General features: G+C 45.1%; 1 protein-coding gene across 9 annotated transcripts in view; it reads right to left on the bottom strand.

Moving 5' to 3' along the window:
• The window catches only part of MARCHF7 (membrane associated ring-CH-type finger 7), a 30,530-nt gene extending 19,523 nt beyond the window's left edge, over positions 1 to 11,007 (bottom strand). For 6 of the 9 annotated variants that reach the window (XM_083841687.1, XM_083841683.1, XM_083841685.1 and 3 more), the window contains exons 1-2: positions 6,905 to 11,007; positions 1,585 to 1,741 (exon numbers count right to left, since the gene is read on the bottom strand). In XM_083841687.1, coding sequence (XP_083697813.1) covers positions 1,585 to 1,741; positions 6,905 to 7,314 — 567 coding nt within the window. In that variant the 5' untranslated portion in view covers positions 7,315 to 11,007. Of the gene's footprint in view, positions 1 to 1,584; positions 1,742 to 6,366; positions 6,531 to 6,904 lie in introns of those variants that run through there. The other 3 variants (XM_083841690.1, XM_083841688.1, XM_083841689.1) reach the window with 3 other exon arrangements.
• Between the last annotated feature and the right edge of the window lie 1,191 nt (positions 11,008 to 12,198).

Here is a 12,198-nt window from a genome sequence, read left to right on the forward strand (position 1 = left end):
CAAAGTCCAAAACGCACTTACATTTCTAGTCCCAAAATTTTAGGTGGGAACTGCTGACAGGAGCAGAAACAAGATAATCGAACCCAACAGCCCTCTGGTTACTTCTAAATGTCCCAAAATAATTTCTGTATTAGTTTAATCTATACTTACCACAATACTCTTTCAAAGTGAAAGCATCTCCAAAGTACGAATTCTTACTCTTGAGCATACCTTCACCCCGTGAAAAACCAATTTGGTTGGCATGAAACAGCAAAGCTCTCTGCCACAGCCCTATCCATTGCCAGGTGTAGCTGTACTAACACACTGACAGGACAGTATGATGTAAACCTGAAAGTTTTCTTCTTACCTTTTCTCACAGAAAGCAAAGTGAGTACTTGCTGCAGAGTAGTACATCCTACTGTCAACTCTTAGAACCGCAACGTATCCCTACACATGCATCACTGTCCACACATGAAGTAAAATGCCCTATTGACATAACATTCCAGTAAAATCCTCACACTCCCTCACCAGAAACACCCATTTACCCAAGTTTAGGACAGCAGTGACTACTGTCAAAACAGATCCGTAGTATCATAAAATCATATCATAGAATCACAGAACAGCTGGGGTTGAAGGGGACCTTACAGATCACATAGTTCGAACCCCCCTTGCCATGGGCAGGGACACTACCCACTAGGTCAGGTTGCTCAGGGCCTTGTCCAACCTGGTCTTGAACACCTCCAGGGATGGGGCATCCACAGCCTCTCTGGGCAACCTGTGCCAGTGCCTCACCGCCCTCTGAGTGAGGAATTTCCTCCTAATCTCCAATCTAAACCTCCCCTCTTTTAGTTTAAAGCAAAAGGGTATCAGGATGCCCTTTTCTCAATCAATCAGCTGATTTTTAAAGGTGGAGCTACAAGCAAAAGTAGGTAAAGATGTCAAACCTAGAACTACTAGTTCACGGGTTCACTAGTTCACTAGATTAGGGGACTGAAGCATTTCTCAGACGAGGACAGGCTGAGAGAGCTGGGCCTGTTTAGCCTGGAAAAGAGAAGACAGAGGGGATCTTATCAACGTATACAAATATCTGAAGGGAGGGTGTCAAGAGGATGGGGCTGGACTCTTCAGTGGTGCCCAGCAAAAGGACAAGAGGCAACAGGCACAAACTGAAACACAGGAAGTTCCAGCTGAATATGACAAAAATGTTTATTTACTGTAGGAGTGACCGAGCATCGGCACAGGTTGCCCAGAGAGGTTGTGGAGTCTCCCTCTTTGGAGATATTCAGAACCCGCCTGGATGCCATCCTGCGCAACGTGCTCTGGGTGATCCTGCTTGGCAGGGGGGGTTGGGCCCGATGATCTTCAGAGGTGCCTTCCAACCTCAGCCATTCTCGGATTCTGTGAAAACTGTCACTGGCCTGATCATCAAATCATTGCCTTGTATGATTAATTATGTTTTTTGTTCACAAACGCAAGACCTTGGCTGAGACTTATCCTTTCAATTCCCCCCTGGGGGGGAGGGGGGCAGGGACTCTAGGGTTTTTCTCTGTGAGAAACAAACATTAAATGAATGTATGGTTCATAGAAAGAATCAAAACACATTACCTGGTATCCAGAGTCTAATCTCCGTGAAGATTCTCTTGCACTATATGCCCCAGCTAAACTGTTTCCAGTTAATGGTCGGGATCCTATTGGAGTGCCGGAGGCCTGAAGAGAGATCCTCCGAGGAATTCTTGAGGGTTTCGATTCCATTTTTTGTACCCTGTAGAAGGACACGCTTATTACTTTTTCTTTCAAAAGCAGGGACCTACACACAAAACATGCGCAAGTGTTTTCAAGTGTAACGTAAGTATTACTCACACACAGACACATATTTACACAGAGCTTTGGTCTGGTCAGTAAGACGGGGAAATGAATTCTTTCTCAGGTTTCTGTACCTCTTCCATACACCCCCTCCCATTCACTGTTAGAAAACTATGAACATAGCTGCTGTTGATATTCTTGTTATTATATTACTTATATTCTTACTCTTATACTGTAAGTGGGACTCCCTTAAGAACTCTGCAGCAGTAACGTTAGCACAAAAATGAACCAGGAGTCACAGAAAGAATCCTCTGATTTCTTAAAGTCAGAAGTAACTTTTCTGTTAATGTGCCGCATCTACAACATGGGAAGATCAACTAACTACTTGCAGAAACTACACTCAGGCTTATTCTTCAGGGTCAGAACTGCGAAACTTCACTTTCCTGTTAAACTACTCTACCCGCCTCGAACTAATATTTCACTTCTCCAAGACAACTACCATGAAAATTCATTTATAAAACCACAGTATGTGGTCTCACATATATATACAAATTTATTTTTGAGTAAGTATTTGCTCTGTTGGTATTTCTAGGTATTTTAAAACAAATGCTGGTGCCTTTTCCACATGAGAAGTGATCCTGTCATTCCTGTCCTTTAAAGGATATTTCAACTTAACATTGCTTAAGAACTCTAGATAGATAGATAACTGTTTTTCTAATATTCTTCCTCCTCAGGACAGTACAGAAAGAATTACACCACAAAAAACAGCTCTTAAATAAATTTCACAGCATTACAGCATCCACAGTTGTGTGGTGCAGGAAGAGGTGCATGACAGCTAACGGCTCTTAGACGGCTGAGAACTGCATCAGTGCAGGTCATTTGCAGAAGTGGTACAATCTGTTTTATTTCACGACTTTTAATTCTGACCTTGCCTTCTGAGAGTAGCAATGGGAAAAAGATGTATTAGGGGAAAAAAAAATCAATACAGTACAGTTATTTCCTCATATTCAGCTACGTTCATCCATAACAGTCTCTGAAAAGCTTCTGCAGCAATCCTGACATTCCCAATGCCTGGCTGCAGTTACAAGTTGAGTTCACGTACCCAGGACTACTCAATACTCTCCTGGTAAAAGTTAGTTTGTACAGATGTCCATTGATCTAACTGTTGAACAACTGAAAAATCCTACTACTGATTTCCTCAAAGGAAGGTTTTTTAGCCACTGCTCCGGTACATGTTCAGTCATTAGCTTTACAACAGAGGACACGACATGAAGTAGTCTAAACGCTTAATGTTGCTAGTAGAACTTTTTGTAAAAAAAAAAAAAAGAGAGAAAAAAGAAAACGTGTAACTTAAAGTATAGCAAACATAACAAGTTTAAGCAAACATTTAAACCAATAGATCTAGGTGGATTCTCAGACGGTACAGAAGAGCTACTTGCTTGTATTAGGGAGAGACATGCCAGTTACTAGACCATATTTCAGACATTAGCAACCCATATGCTTACTTTTGCCAGAGATGATATCTGATCAATTTAGCAAGGTCAATTTAGGAATCTGAACTTCTCATTTGCCTAGCCTTGGATTATGAACCTAAAAAATCATGCAATGGTTAAGCTTCCCAAGTCACATTTAAACCCCTAAGTAAGTACTGGGCAATAGTATATAACTCTCAAACTTGTAAATACAGTTGTATTGATAATAAAGTTCTGAGCAGCATTGCACAGCATAGAAGAGCTCTGTCAATCACATGAATTTAATGAAATTCACTAACAACAAATCTAATAATCTAAACCACACCACATTCTATAGATTATCTGTGTAATAAAACAATCACATTTCTTTGTAACGTCTGTAACATTAAAGAAGACACTAAGATTGTCGTTACTTTAAGCTCTAGAGTTATCTGTCATAACGCGCACTGCAGGTCTAGTACTTGCCTGAAGCTGCACTAGGTGCGAAGAAGCGATCATTCAAGTTGCAAACTCTGAAGCTAAATTAATCCCATGTCATAGTAATATAGACTAGGGTGTGGGTAAGACAAGACAGCTGTAGGTCTTGATGAGATTTGACATCCAAAATAGTGCTTGTCTATATTTTACCTTAACGCAAAGTAAAAGTGGCAGACTCTAAGGGACATGCACGTCAATTAAGGGATCCAACTTTGTACGATGAAGTACTTGGCTAAAAGTGAAGTTCTGGGCCCCTCAGCTCAGGAAGGACAGGGAACTTCTTGGGAGAGTCCCATGCAGAGCCACGAGGATGATTAAGGGAGTGAAGCATCTCCCTTACGGGGGAAGGCTGAGGGAGCTGGGTCTCTTTAGCTTGGAGAAGAAGAGACTGAGGGGTGACCTTATTTGTATTTATAAATACGTAAAGGGCGAGTGTCAGGAAGACGTAGCCAGGCTCTTCTTGGTGACACCCAGTGACAGGACAAGGGGCAATGGGTGCAAGCTGGAACACAGGAGGTTCCGCTTAAGTATGACACAAAACTTTTTCACGGTGAGGGTGCCAGAGCACTGGAACAGGCTGCCCAGGGGGGCTGTGGAGTCTCCTTCTCCGGAGACATTCAAAACCCGCCTGGCCGCGTTCCTGTGTGACCTGATCCGGGTGTTCCTCCTCCGGCAGGGGGACTGGACTAGGTGATCTTTCAAGGTCCCTTCTAATCCCTAACATTCTGTGATTCTGTGATCTCACCATTTAAAAAAATCATTATTTAAGTCACAAGAATACTCGCCTGAAAGGGGAAACATCAGTTTTAGAGGGTATTTCGGCATTAAAATGGTTCCCTTTTACAATATCACAGTACCTTGAGGTGTGGTTTTTTTTGTCTGTTTTTGTTTTGAACGAACGCAATGGCACTCAAATTTAAAACCTCAAGTATTTTGTTTACGTGCAAAGAAATTCACCAAACCCCAACTGATGATTAACATGCTGTCACAAGTTCTATAATGATGAAGTAGTCATTTGAATTTACACAGAAGGCACTGAGACTGAAAAGTGCTTAAACAACTTTTTTAAGGAACAAATAAGAAAAAATAGCTTTAGAACCTGAACTGGTTTAAAAGGCTGTTGTTGCCAGAAAGGAAAACAACACCTTACTCAGATACAACACCTGCCACATCCTTCATTGTGCAACCTCAACTCACTATCTTGACAAACCACATTTCTGGCTTCTCTGTGACGTCCATATTTTGATACTACTCACGCTGCTATCCAACAATTTGTGGAGCGGCTATACAGCAGAGAAATAGGAAATGGAGTAGGGTGTGAGAAACACTCCTCATCAAAGCGTAATATTACATCAGCTCATACAGTGGTATTCAACTCTGCACACAAAACACCACGGAAGAATCTGGACTCCTGTGTTTTCAGGAGCAAGGCACTACACGATGCATCTCGAGACTGGGTAAAAACGCAACTTCTGAAGTCAAACTTTAAATTTCAGTTGTACATGGAAAAGAGATGACCATGTTTTATCTGGGAGGCGGAGCTGAACTGCCTATTTTGCTCTAACACCCTGCCCTTCTTAGGCTGTGATTCCTCCAACTACTAGATCAACTAGATCTAACGTAGCCACAGACATTAACAGATTAAAACCAAAATTGATAGCTCTTCACAGGAAAGCTGAGTAATTTCAAAAGGTAAAAGTAACACCAAACGTTTAAAATTGGGACTTCTCACTTCTTCTCTGGTGGCCTAACCCCCTCTACTGAGAAAAGAGGGAGAAATTTGATGTATTCTGTCTACCAGCAAGGGAGGCCCTTACTAGCTACCACGCCTTCTGCTAACAGCTTAAAGCTTTCTTGTATCCTCGCTCAGAGCGCTGTACACGCCTCGCTCCCAGCCCATAAACGGAGGCTTTCTACCTTTGAACTACGTGGTGATGCTACTAGCTAAAACTTGAACTTTTATGGCTACAGGCTTCTGTATCCTTTGACGCAATACACAACCGCTCGCAGGACTGGACTGTCGCCCAATTCCTGATCGCACGGCCTTCCTCCACCTTTACTCACGAAATATGTCTTATCGACAAGCCAAGCAGACCTCGGGGGCAATTTCCTGCGGCCGCGCGACTCGTTGCTCACAATTTTTTCCCAACCTGCAGCCGCAAGACCGGCAGCACCTCGTCAGCCTCCCGGGATCAAGAAAGACACCTGCCGGAGCCGACCGCCTCCCCGCGCCGCCGCGGCGGGTGCCAGCACCCCCGCCGCGCCCGCCCCGGAGCCGGGGCCCCGCGCAGCGGCACGGCGCCGCCCCGCGGCCGGCGGGGGGAGGCCGGGGGCCTGCGGCCGCGCCCGGCCTGGCCCCGAGGGCGACGCCGAGCGCTCTACCCCCACCCCGCGAGGCAGGGGCGCCCCCAGGAGACGAGGGGCGCGGGGGCCCCGGGCGAGGCGGCGTAGCTCTCGAAGCGCTCTGCGGGGCCGGGGACGAGGGAGCTGAGGGCCAGCCCCGAAACAAAATGGTTCCCTGGCCCCGAGCCGCGGGCTCCGGGCGGCGCGCAGGGCCCGAGCCGAGCCCCCAGGGCACGGCCATCCCCCCCCCCCCCCCCCCCCCACCCCGAGGCCGCGGCCGGCCCGTACTCACTGCCGCGGGCGCGCACACCCAGGGTCAGCGGAGGAGCCGGGCCCGCAGGCGGCCGCGCCGAGCCAGCCGCCTCTCCCCGCAGCACAATGGCGACGGCGCCGAGCCCCCACGGCTGTCAGTCACCGCCCGCGCCCCGCCCGCGCCCGGCTCTCGCGAGAGCGGCCGCGGCAGCACCCGGGGGCGGGCGAGGGAGGCCGACCCGCCCTGCGCCTGCGGTGCCGCGGGGGGCGCCGGGAGTGCGCGGTGCAGGGCGGTGCGGCCCGGTGCGGCCCGGCTCAGCCCAGCCCGGGCTGGCCCGCGTGGGGCGGGGCGGGGGGGTGGCGCTCGGCCAGCCGCGGCCGGTCCGAGCCGCCCCCCGGCGGAAGGCGGAGTTGCTGCCCGCGGGGAGCCCCCGGACGGGCGCCGTCCGAACCAGCCTCCCCGTTCGGCTGCCGGCCCGTGGTGCGGGCGGGTGCGGGGAGGTACGAGCGGGCCGCCCGCGCCGCGCGCCGCCCGGTGTCGGCCGTGCCGTGGTGCCGGCGGCCGCCCGCGGCCTCACCTTGACGCCGCTCCCCGCGGGGCCGGCGGCGAGGAGGGGCGGGGCGGGGCGGCCCGGCCCCCAGCTGGCGTCACTGGGCGAGCCGGGCGGTGACCGAGCCCCGCCGCCGGCGGCCCCGCGCCCCGCGGCGCTGCGAGCCCGGTTCCGAGAAGGACCTTCCGCGGCAGTGCTGCGCCGGCCGGGGCCCTGCCGCTTCGCCGGGCAACCCCGCCCGGCACCGGCCTGCGGCAGGGCTTCCCCGGGCGTTGCGGTGGGTGCCCGAGGTCGCAGTGGTGCCCGGCAGATGAAGGGGCGTGAAAGAGCGGCGGGCTGGCCGGTCTGTCGGGAAGCAGAAAACCACCCCAAACCCAAAGCCGTCTGCCCTGGCACAGGGATACAGCGCATACAGAGGCAACGTCTGCGTGCCTCATAGCTCTGACAGATCTGGGACGCGGAAGACCAGCCAGGCTGGTCAGAATCTAGCCAGCCGGCCTCTCAGAATGGCGGGGACAGTCCTACGTTTAGCAGCTACCTTGATTCTGTTTCCCACTCGTGCTCTTAACTGTGTTTTTGCGTATGTTTGGACTGTGACTGGTTTTGTTTGCTGATTCTCTTCCATACACAAATGTTGGGCAAAGTACTACTGAACTGGAGACGGGACAAAGGGCTGGGAAGAGTGGGAAAAGCAGCTTGACTGAAACTCCTGGGAGAGAAGGCTGCTCTTTTCTTTGTTGTTGCTGATAGGCCTGCTGCCTTTTACCAGCATGCCAACATATATATGCTTATTTGATTTGGAAAATATTGTCTACAGCAGCCAGAAGCAGGCTCCTGCTCCTTCTAGTACCTTTTATTTGGCATAACTCTCTCAAGGGAAAGAGGACAGATGGGAATGGACTTCAAAAATCATTCTAGCAGCAGTGGATGCCCTTTTTCTTGGTTAGCAAACAAGAACACTTATAGAAAGTGTTAAGCTTATAGTAAATTTGATCCTTAGAAAGGGGTTCTGCCTTTTAGTCATGCACAAATCAGTTGTAATTCACAGATCAAGTAAAACCATCGTGTGAATGTAGAGGATAGAACGTAAAATCCTCCTGCAGCCAGAATAGATCATGGCCACCACTAAGCAATTAGGCTTTTCTTTTTAAAGGCAATGAAGAACCTGAGAGCTCTTCAACCCAGTCTCACTATCGTCAGAAGAGGATTTACTAGGGTGCTAAAGAAAAACGTTATGCCATTCACTACATTAGCTCTGCCCAATGCAATGCGCAAGCTGTGTGACATGGAGTCAGATGATCTTTAAGGTCCCTTCCAACCCAAGCCATTCTATGGTTCTATGACAGGGGGGATGATGCAATACCCTTTTATTAGCAATCTTTGAGCCATTTGTTGGCCCCACTCTTGTCAAAACTTTTTTCCTCTTCTTAGAATTAAAAATTCATGCAATTTCCTGAACTCAGAGGGTTGCATTTTCGTAAATCTGCATAAGGAATCAAAGACCTTCCTGTAATATTGCTGCATTGCACAAGTGAATTGGTTTAATCATAAATACATAATCTCAGTAAAGGGTAAGACATAATGATTGATATTACCATATTGCACAAAGACTTTGTTACATTGTGAATCATTACTAAAACTGGGACCTCTCATGAGATTGGAATATAGGCTGGGGTTTGTCTTAAGGAAAATGTCAAAAGTATGCGGTTTTACCGACTGGAGTCATAACAGCCTGCGTAATAATGTGCTTGTAAATGGCTAAGTAGCAGGTTTAGGGTGTTTCTGTTTAATCATGTTCTTTAACTGTATCGTGCATATGCAAATGAGCAAATTCGAGTCAGATAATTATTAACAGAGTTAACTATCCCTAACTGCCCATGCTTGCGTTCTCTGACAAAGCCTGTTTTCCCACAAATGGCTGAACTTTTTGCAGGGGTAGTGCTTAACTTCAGTAGATCATAGAAAGAAATTTGAAGATGACCTGGAATTGGAGTCTTCTAGTTGGTGTATTTTTAATCTACACGTTAGTAGATGGCTATTAAATAAAATCCACTTCTACTAACCATCTGGAGATAGACACTTTGCAAAGCATTTTCATAACATTTCTGACCAGGGAGAATTTTATTAGAGAGTGCTAACCTCAATGATTTGTATGCAGTTTAGACTGCATCTTGAATATTCATTTGGTATGGAGGACTTCAGCCAAAATCCTAAGAATTTTGGCCCTCTCCTTTCAGTGAGAAACGCCAGCAACGAGGTCCCAAATCAATAAATGGGTTTTCAGATGTGACATGTGTTCACATACATGGTCCCAACTATTAACTATTATTAATGGTTCACGTTTGTAAAGCTGGGCACAGGCGGAAGACCTCCATGGGCAGCAAACATTATGTCCCAAGAAAAAGGAAAAAATGCATTCTTGAGTCAGTCCATTCAGCACTTTCTATGAAATGCAGGGTTTGGAATGCACTGCCTGCTATGTATGTGTAGCATCGAAAGAGACTACAGAAAAGGAATAGGGTAAAGAATTTGCAGACAGACAAAACCAGTGAAGTCTGAAATCATCCTTTTACCGTGTTTTGTTTTCTTTTTGTCTGCACAAAAGACTTGCATTAGGTTATATGTGGATTTGTTCTCTTTATCAGCTAAAACAAGTACTGTAGAAATAGTCCCTACAGACACCTCCCAAGGGCTACCTTCAGTTAGCTTGAGCCTTGTCTTTTCTTCTTTGTGTTGTGCTTTACCAGCAGGCTGCCATGTGCACTGCAGTTTTTGAGCACGATGCAAAACGTCTGCTGCTTCCAGCCTGCCAGGAGTTGGGGGTTGCTCCTGATTCACTTGCTGAAACACAGGGCCGCACAGTTTAAGTACAAAATATGTTACAGAGGAGGGAAAACTGGGATGCAAGAAGAAGCAGAGTCCATGTAGACTGCCTACAGTAAACACTGCACAGAAAAGACTTTTGAAAGTTGACAGTGAACTGGAAAGTTGTCCTCAGAGGCTAGATCCAAATCAGAGCTCACAGCTTAAGCAAACCTTGTAAGGGTGGTGACTGTCAAGGGTTTGTTCTAAGCATCCAAACTGCAGCATACACTGCGGTGATATGAGAAAAAACAATTCCAGGTTTATTGAAGAGACAAAAGAATTCAGAACTGATAGAGCCTTAAAGAAACTGTAATACTGCCAGTGCGAAGCATCACATAATTCTAATAGAAACAAATAGTTAACCAAAAAACATCTGCCTTTACAATGCAGGCATTTTGAACATAGTTGTTTTTGTAAGGCAAGGTCACAATCACTGCTTTTAAGGTTTTTGTTATGGGAAACTGGTTTAAGTAAAGACTAATTTTCATATGAAAAGCTTTGAAACTAGAAGACTTTTAAACTTTATTATAATCAAACTGAAATAATTTTGGCCCAGTGTTCTGTGAGATAAAACACTGCAGTTCACACCCATGTTAGAAACATTTTTTTTCTTGTTTCTCTACCTTATAAATCTATACTTCCTCTGTGGTATCCAGAAAACAATGTTGTCCAATGTTCCTGATAATTAATCTTATTTTTTAAGCATAAAAATATTTACTTCCTTCTGCTACCAACGCATTTTAATCAAGAAGGGTTTATATGCTCTTTGAATAACATCTGTTCTTGCTTTAAAAGTGTGTACCGTTGAGGGCAATTAAAGGATATTAGTAGATGAAATTTGTCAGGTAATAGTACCTTGTGTAGAAGGACAAAGCGTACCTATATCTTGTTCTAAAATTTTCATTTTAGATTACACATATATTTTCCAGAGATTCTTTTAATTTCAATCTAAAAGAATGTCTCTTAAAATTACAAAACATTTTTAGATTGGTTAGATTTTTTTTTAATTTTTTTTTTTTTCTGTAAAGATAGTCTGTTGTTTTTTGTTGTTGTTGTTGGGGTTTTTTGACCATAATTACTATTTCTGGATTTTTAATATTGTAGAAAGTGTGAATGTTTTAGAAATCTTTGTTTAAAGTCTACTTCCTTCAACTGAACATTCCATGCCATGAGGAAGCCTAAAGCTACATGAGGCATAGAATTTAACTTCTAGTAGTGTTTTGTTCACTAAAGAGCTCTTACAGCTGATTTGAATTAAAAACATTGATCAAAATGCTTCTACTAGTTTGTCTTCTCTTTATGCTTGTATTCTCTTTCATTAATTTCTGTGGAGCATCTAGTCTTTTCTCACAACATAAGGCAGAGACACATAATCTTAAAACAAATCAAAAAAAATCAGTACTAATATTTTTCAGCAGATAACAGGAAACACACCTACCTTTCTCATTTTCTAAAACTTTTATTATATGCTGTAAAAGAAAAACAAACTTTATGCAGATCCACACCTTGTATACAAATATCCTATTAGAAGAAATTCTTCATCTGAAACCACACATACAGATTGGTTCTCATTTATTTTTTAATATACGAGGGTAACAGTAGAAAGTCATGTAACATCACAGAAGAAATAAGAAGTTTAGATATGAGTATTCTCATTAATCTTACTATCCAGCATGATGGCTTCAATGAGGGACACTGTTTGCAGATTTGAGATAATACCTAATCTCTGCAGCTGGAGAAAAACCCAGGTGGAGGTTAACTTCTGTTACTTAGTCCAGGCTAGAGGAGTGGAAATTACTCCTTTGAAGATGAAAATGTCTTGTCATTCAGGAAGAAAATTTTGCTACTGAAAACTTAAGAAAACTTGTATAGCCTTAATATGTACCTTCTTCTATGTGCCTAAGTTATAAGAATGAAGTATTTGCATAAAAGCAACACACGTACATACATAAACACAAGGACGTAAAAAAGATTTTGAACTAGCATAATAGCAGTGTAAGATTTTACTGAAATCTGTCTGAGCCCTATTACTGAGAGTAGCATGTAAATAGGGCAGGGAGTATGAGATGCTTTACTAATGTGTTGGTGAGAATGGACTGGAATCCAGGAAAGAGATAATTACTGTTGTTGTGTTATTGTGACCAAATTAGTATTAAAGCAGAAGAGGAAGTGGGAGGAGCAAAGCATCAGGAATTATTAGTTGCACGTACACGCAAGGGGACCATTGTGCTTTTCCTGTAATTGAAATACAGGCAGTAGAGTGCTCTCATTCTCTGCCTTCCCCCTGTATTGTCCACCCCCACCCCCACTCCCCCCGCAGGATGTAATTTATTCATTGATTTTCCTTTGTTTTTATTATGTCCATCATTTTTCTGGGTAGGGACAAATGACTATGATTAAAACAGAAGGCATTTTCAACTGTCAGTGAAACGGCACCTCTCTGTTACCCTTGCTAT

Source organism: Anser anser (genome assembly GCF_964211835.1).
Source record: "Anser anser genome assembly, chromosome: 6".
NCBI classification, from domain to species: domain Eukaryota; kingdom Metazoa; phylum Chordata; class Aves; order Anseriformes; family Anatidae; genus Anser; species Anser anser.